This window comes from Astatotilapia calliptera, chromosome 9 (genome assembly GCF_964374335.1).
Source record: "Astatotilapia calliptera chromosome 9, fAstCal68.1, whole genome shotgun sequence".
NCBI classification, from domain to species: Eukaryota; Metazoa; Chordata; class Actinopteri; order Cichliformes; family Cichlidae; genus Astatotilapia; species Astatotilapia calliptera.
Window position 1 is genome coordinate 19569787 of NC_137430.1, and position 6000 is coordinate 19575786.

General features: G+C 39.4%; 1 protein-coding gene across 1 annotated transcript in view; it reads left to right on the forward strand.

Annotated features, from left to right (window-relative positions):
* The window catches only part of vipr1b (vasoactive intestinal peptide receptor 1b), a 52521-nt gene extending 47797 nt beyond the window's left edge, over window positions 1-4724 (forward strand). The window contains exon 13 of the mRNA XM_026179607.2: window positions 1611-4724. Coding sequence (XP_026035392.1) covers window positions 1611-1802 — 192 coding nt within the window. The 3' untranslated portion in view covers window positions 1803-4724. The remainder of the gene's footprint in view (window positions 1-1610) is intronic.
* The last annotated feature ends 1276 nt before the right edge of the window (window positions 4725-6000 follow it).

A 6000-nucleotide genomic window follows, 5' to 3' on the forward strand; every position in this document is an offset into this window, starting at 1 on the left:
GGGAGGGCTGTAAAAAGCACACAGTCTTTTTGGCAGGGAGCTATTCAGTGATGTCTGCACAGGCTCTCTGTGGGCAGATTATTTATGTTCTCAGTGCTGGGCCAGATTGAATCTGGGCTAGATGGCGAGGCTTCACACTATGCTGCCTGAATTTTAATCTCATGCAACTTCCAGGTGTCCTTTACTAAGTGTGGAAGATTTGTGCACTGCTGGTAAGATATGTTAGGTTTAGTTGTTGAATTCTCGGTGCTTAAGGAATGGCAGACATGTCGATAGCAAGAAAACAAATATTGACAAGGTAGAAGTGGAAGAAAATGACTGAAGAAAAAGCTATATTGATTTTCTTTTTGCCTAAATAATGCAAAACAGTTTTTAAAGTGTCATACTCTCGTAAAATTCATGCAAAAGAAAAAACTGCTGGACTCGATTGCGAGGCAGGACTGTCTTTAAAAAAGAAGATACGTGGGTCCAAATGAGGGGTTGAGGATTTTCTGGAGAAGCCGGTGGAGAGTGTGCAGCCAGGTTTACTTAACAAGGAGTTGGCCGAACAAAGTGACGCAAGCTGGTAGAGCACAAGGAAGGACCTAGACTCTAGGTCCTAGAGAAATAAATGTGAAGCCTAAGTGTTCTTATTGCTGCTGCCGATGAAAGCACATGATGGCGAGTGTGTGTGTGGATGACTGTGTGTGGGAGGGGCGGGTTGATTAGTCGATGAGTGTCAGGTGTGCCAGCCAGAGTCCAGTGGGAGCTGGAGCAGTGCCGCATAAACAGGGAAACATATGCACACGCACATACTCAGAGAGTGAAGGGAGACCTTGGAGATGCACGCACTATTTGGGGGAAAAAATGAATGTAGTCTAATCCAGTAATAGAAGTGTACAGTGTGCAGAATAACACAAACACCTGGCACAGCCCCTTAACCTGTAATACATGACACAAAAAAGCAACAAATTTCCAAAACCTGCAACTGACTGTAGATAATGTTCCAACATAAGCAAATATCTGCAAAAAAACAACAAAAAAGGCACATTTAAAAATATTCAATCCTCCAGCAGAAGGTTTGGTTCACTTTCCTCCCTCTGACATGGTCTAAATGAAAACTAATGTCAGTGTCGGGTACTGCTTTTAATGGCGCGCCACCTCAGCGCTGGCGGCGTTTAATTCTGTGGATTTTCTCTGGGTGCTTTTCATTTTTTCCCCTCCGTCCTTGAGCTTCGTCTGCTGCTGAAAATCACGCCAACCAATTTGTTTTTCTGTTTAATTAAAATGCAGGTCACCCGCTTTTAAGAGAGCTGCAGTTTTTATAGTCGATTATTCAAAATCTTCTAAATTGTCCAAATTTGTTGTATGAAATAAATTCAAGTAAAACACTTGGAGAATGACAGAGGTGTGTAGGGAGTAACAGCAGGGCCTGTCCACATGTACACGGGTATTTTGGAAAGCATTTGGCAGCATTTTGTCCTTTTGTTAACATATAAACTCTGTTTTTGGTCAGAGGTGTCAAAAACATTATCAGTGAATTCCCAGCAATGTTTTATGTTGGTAAAGAACATGTAGCTCTACTTACTGAATAAACATGTAATTGTCCCTTTTGCTCTAATCGGTTTCAGGTCCAAGGAGAGATCAAGAGGAAGTGGAGGAGGTGGCACCTGCAGAGATACATGGGCTCAGACACCAAATACCAGCACCCGTCTATTGGCAGCAGCAACAACTTCAACACCCAGATCACCATGTTGACACGGTGCAGCCCGAAAACTCGCCGGGCTTCATTATCCTGTCACGATGACTTGTCTAGCATCTGAGTCACAGTGACACAGACACACAAAATGCTGTACAAAATGCTCTCATGCCAAACATTAGGCAGAACATCGCAGCATATATAAGCTTTACCATAAGTACTCTTGGGTCATGTGTGTGGTGCAGAAGATGGAAAGTGATGAAAGGATTGGAAAAAGAGATATAAGGACACGATGTGACCATAATCAGCTTTGAAGCAGTTTGTAACTGTTCCAAAAAATACATTTAAATGAGAAGCTAAGTTGCACATTGCTTAACAAACAAAGCGTTTGCGGAGAGAGTCATTTTTGCGCAGGTCACCTGTACAGGTGAATTCAAGTCATATCACTACAGCTCTTATTTTTTAAATATCCTGTGTGCTTAGGTGAGTGGGCTGGTGTAACTCTGAGCCTTGTGCACTCCTGCAGCTCCAAATAGTCAAGTTTTGTGCTAAAGCTTTGGAAGAAATTGAGGTGATGTATTTTTCTAACAGCAGCATCACAGGCTAACAAAGGTACTATACCAGAACTGGACTGTGAGGGTGTGTTTGAGTGCTGAATGTAAATAGTGCTGGAAAATTTGCTTTAAAACATACTTTAGAGTATCCAAAATAAGCATAATACTACACTTCCCCCCCCTTTGCTGTGTAGGAAGACAGAAAAAAAGACAGGCTTACAGAGCAGGAAACTTTATTTCCATAAATGCCAAACAGATTAGGCTTCAGACCAAGTGATGCTGATTCACAATGATGGGTTTGGAGCACAAATGCCCTTCTCTGCACTATCATGCTCATGAGAGACCGGTTGCCCTTTGCCTTCTTTTATCAACACAGCCTTCCCTCTTGGCGTGTGCGATTCTGAGCCTATGATTAGGTAGATATTTTTCATTATTTAGGGCACTGTGGCGGTTTTGTGTCGATCACTGACGAGTGCCTGGGTTTGGTGTGTTGAACCGACTTCTGCGGTCTAGTCTTTGCTGGCTGTTGGGCAGTACAGCAGCTCTGAAGAGGAGATGTCCATATGCAGCTCATTCCTTGAATGTTTACATTTACTTGGGAAGAGTTATAAAAAATGATGCACAGTCAAGTGTGCAGTGTAAATAAACTTGGAATGCTTGTACAATACACATCACATTGTGGTTATAATAATAGTAATGAATCACTAAGTGTCGTTTTTTCAAATTAAAGCATGACAGGATTCAGAATCTTCTGAATCTCCATTATGCATAATATTTTTTGAATTCTTCAGGTTCAGACTTACTTCTCCATCGGAGGAGTCTGAACTTGACAAGTCAGCAGAGAATATTAGATCCTGTATGCAAAGCAAAGTGACAAGGATGACTGGCCCTGTCACAACGATGCTGTCTTTGTGCTTTTGACCTCGCGTAGGTTTGAAAGTAAGGCTTGTACATACTAGAGGGAACAACGGGGGGATCCAGCTTTACACGGGAGGAAGGAAATCATCTCAACCCACCAGTGATTTAAAGGTTTAGATCATCATTAAGTTTAAGAATAATAAAAAAATTCTAATGTGGTAATATGTGTCAAGGAAATATTGAATATCAATATATCGCCTTCAGATTGCTGAAAGTAATAATTATACATTTAGAGAAAAGGAAAAAGATTGGAACCACTTTCATATTGTGGTCAGAAGTTTACATACACTCATCATGCAGGTGAATGACATGCTAATTTTGCAGCGACTTCTTTCTTGATCAGCACTTCACTGTGGACAGTGACACTTAATCCTTGGCGGTTCCTGCCTTGTTCCTGAACATCTAACCAATTTGCTCTCATCTAAGGGTGACATTTTCAGTCTTCTTCTAGACCAGGGGTGGGCAATCTCAGTCCATGAGGGCCGGTGTCTCTGCAGGTTTTAGATGTGTCCTCGAACCAACACAGCTGATTTAAATGGCTAAATTAGCTCCTCAACATTTCAGTGTAACAGTGTAATTTAGTTAGACTGCGTTTTTAGTTCTGAGTTACATGATGACCAGATCACATAATGCATGAACCCTAGGAATTCCAAATAGTTCACAAACATTACTGACTCTAGCTTCATATTTAGTGTGCACACATGAGTCAATTTAAGTCGCAGGATTAAGGCAAATAGACACATTTGCCAAAAAGCACCAAATCACAACAACAGTCACCTCAAGTTGCCTGATATTGCAACTTATAGACCATGCAGAGAAATCCCCAACAATCAAGCGACTGCCTACAAGTGACCATTTGGTGACAGTGGGAAGAAAAAAACCCTTTTAACAGGAAGAAACCTCCGACAGAACCACACTTGGGGAGGGCCAGCCAGGACAAAAGGCACATTGCGGAAGAGAATCAGAGATTAAAATGTCATTTTTCACGTTGCTTATAAGTGTGTGCTTAAATACTCCTACATTTTTTGCGTCTGTCTTTTGTCGTCAGTAACTTTAGTGTAATTTTGTGAATTTTCCAGTATACCTCTTAAAATGGTGAATGTAAATAGATGTGTACAAAGTGGGAAAGCAATTATATTAGACAGTGTTTCTCAAATTCAGTCACATATGTCTCTTGGGTTGATTGTTTTGGTTACCAAACATTAAAAAGGGATAATATATATATATAAGAGTGCACTTAGAGTAACTATGTGCAATGTAAATCTGATTTTTTGTTAACTGGATAATGTGTTGTGCATATCTGGGTTTAAGATCATTTGTTTGGTTTGCTGTTGTGCGGTTTGTGTAAGACTGGTGTAAAGCATTACATTGTAAATCTGCAGTTGTACAATTTGGTCACATCTGTGTACACATAAAGCCATGCTTTCCTTTTAAAAACGGCTCAATGTGCTAATTAATTTTGCCATTTTAATGTGTAACTTTAAAGGTGTTATATTAGCAAAAAACTTACTTTACCAAAAAACCTTTCTCCTCGTGTATTGTATGAAATAAATTATTCAGAAACACACGAGAAAGTGGAAGTCTAGTATCCCTTTGTAAAGTTCCTCTGTGCTTCAGTATTGTTTTAAATTCCTATACCTTTAACGTAAAATGAGCTTTTTTTGTGAAAGATATCCTATACCATGCTTTTGTTACCAAAGTAAGGCTTATTTTCACAAGGGCTTTTGGCTACTCAACAAAGGCTCGGCTTTAACCTCCTAGGACCTGGCGTCCACATATGTGGACATCACATTTTGGGTTATTTAGACTAAAATACTCAATTTTGCTCTACATGGGCCTGATATCCACTTACGAGGACATTATACTGCTACTGTTCTATCAAAATTTTAAACCAATATCCTCATTTTTCTTAAAAACATAAATAATGTATAAAAAAAAAATTTGGTCATTCTTTTTTTTAACATTCATCGGGCCCAATATGCCCAAATATCAAAGAGAAATTAGGCGGTTAAGTCACTTATTTCTTTATATAACTCTGAGGAAGACTCACTTAAAGCAAGTTTTTCATGCAAATATGCTAATGCCTGCAATAAGAACAAAAATCTGCCCTCCTTTCCTTGTATATTTAAATATTCACATTTTACACCCATTTCCTCTTTGACCAGCAATTCTGATCATGTTTAGCAAATAAAAATGTGTCTATTTCAGGACAAATTTCAGCTAATATGAGTGCGTAATATCATCACAAGGGAGTACATTCGATTCTTGTGGCAACAGCGTGTTTGTAGCAGACAACCCAATGGGTTGAAAACACTCCCTCTCTGCACCCCACACAAAAGTATTATCCCATTAAATGGCTGTAGTTTTTCCCTTCATTATGTGCCGTTACAGGTCACAGTGCCCTGAGAAGAACAAAATATCTTAAAACTTACACAATACACTTTTTTCCCCTCCCGGGGCTTCAGCTATTCAGTTAAGCAAAGAAAGAATAATCAGATTTACATAAGTGGGCGACATATATTTATATATATATTTAGAGAGTATCTTCCACCAAGGGCGGGCCAGTGGTTTACAATGGAAGAACTCACTGAAATCTCACAAATATTGAACAATCCTGACAATATAAACTTCTTGACATAAAATAATCATTTATGCCAATAAGATTTGTAAAGACTTGAAGAGTTCAGTTGTTTGACATCTGCGTCATCTTTCCACTGCCTTAAAGATGACAGTAATGGTCCCATGCGTTAGGAGCTAAGCAGAACAAACAGTTAATTATTGCTGGTGGGAAAATGGCTTTAAAATTCATTTTTAGCGTTTCATGTAGAAAATGTATTCATTATGTTTGTA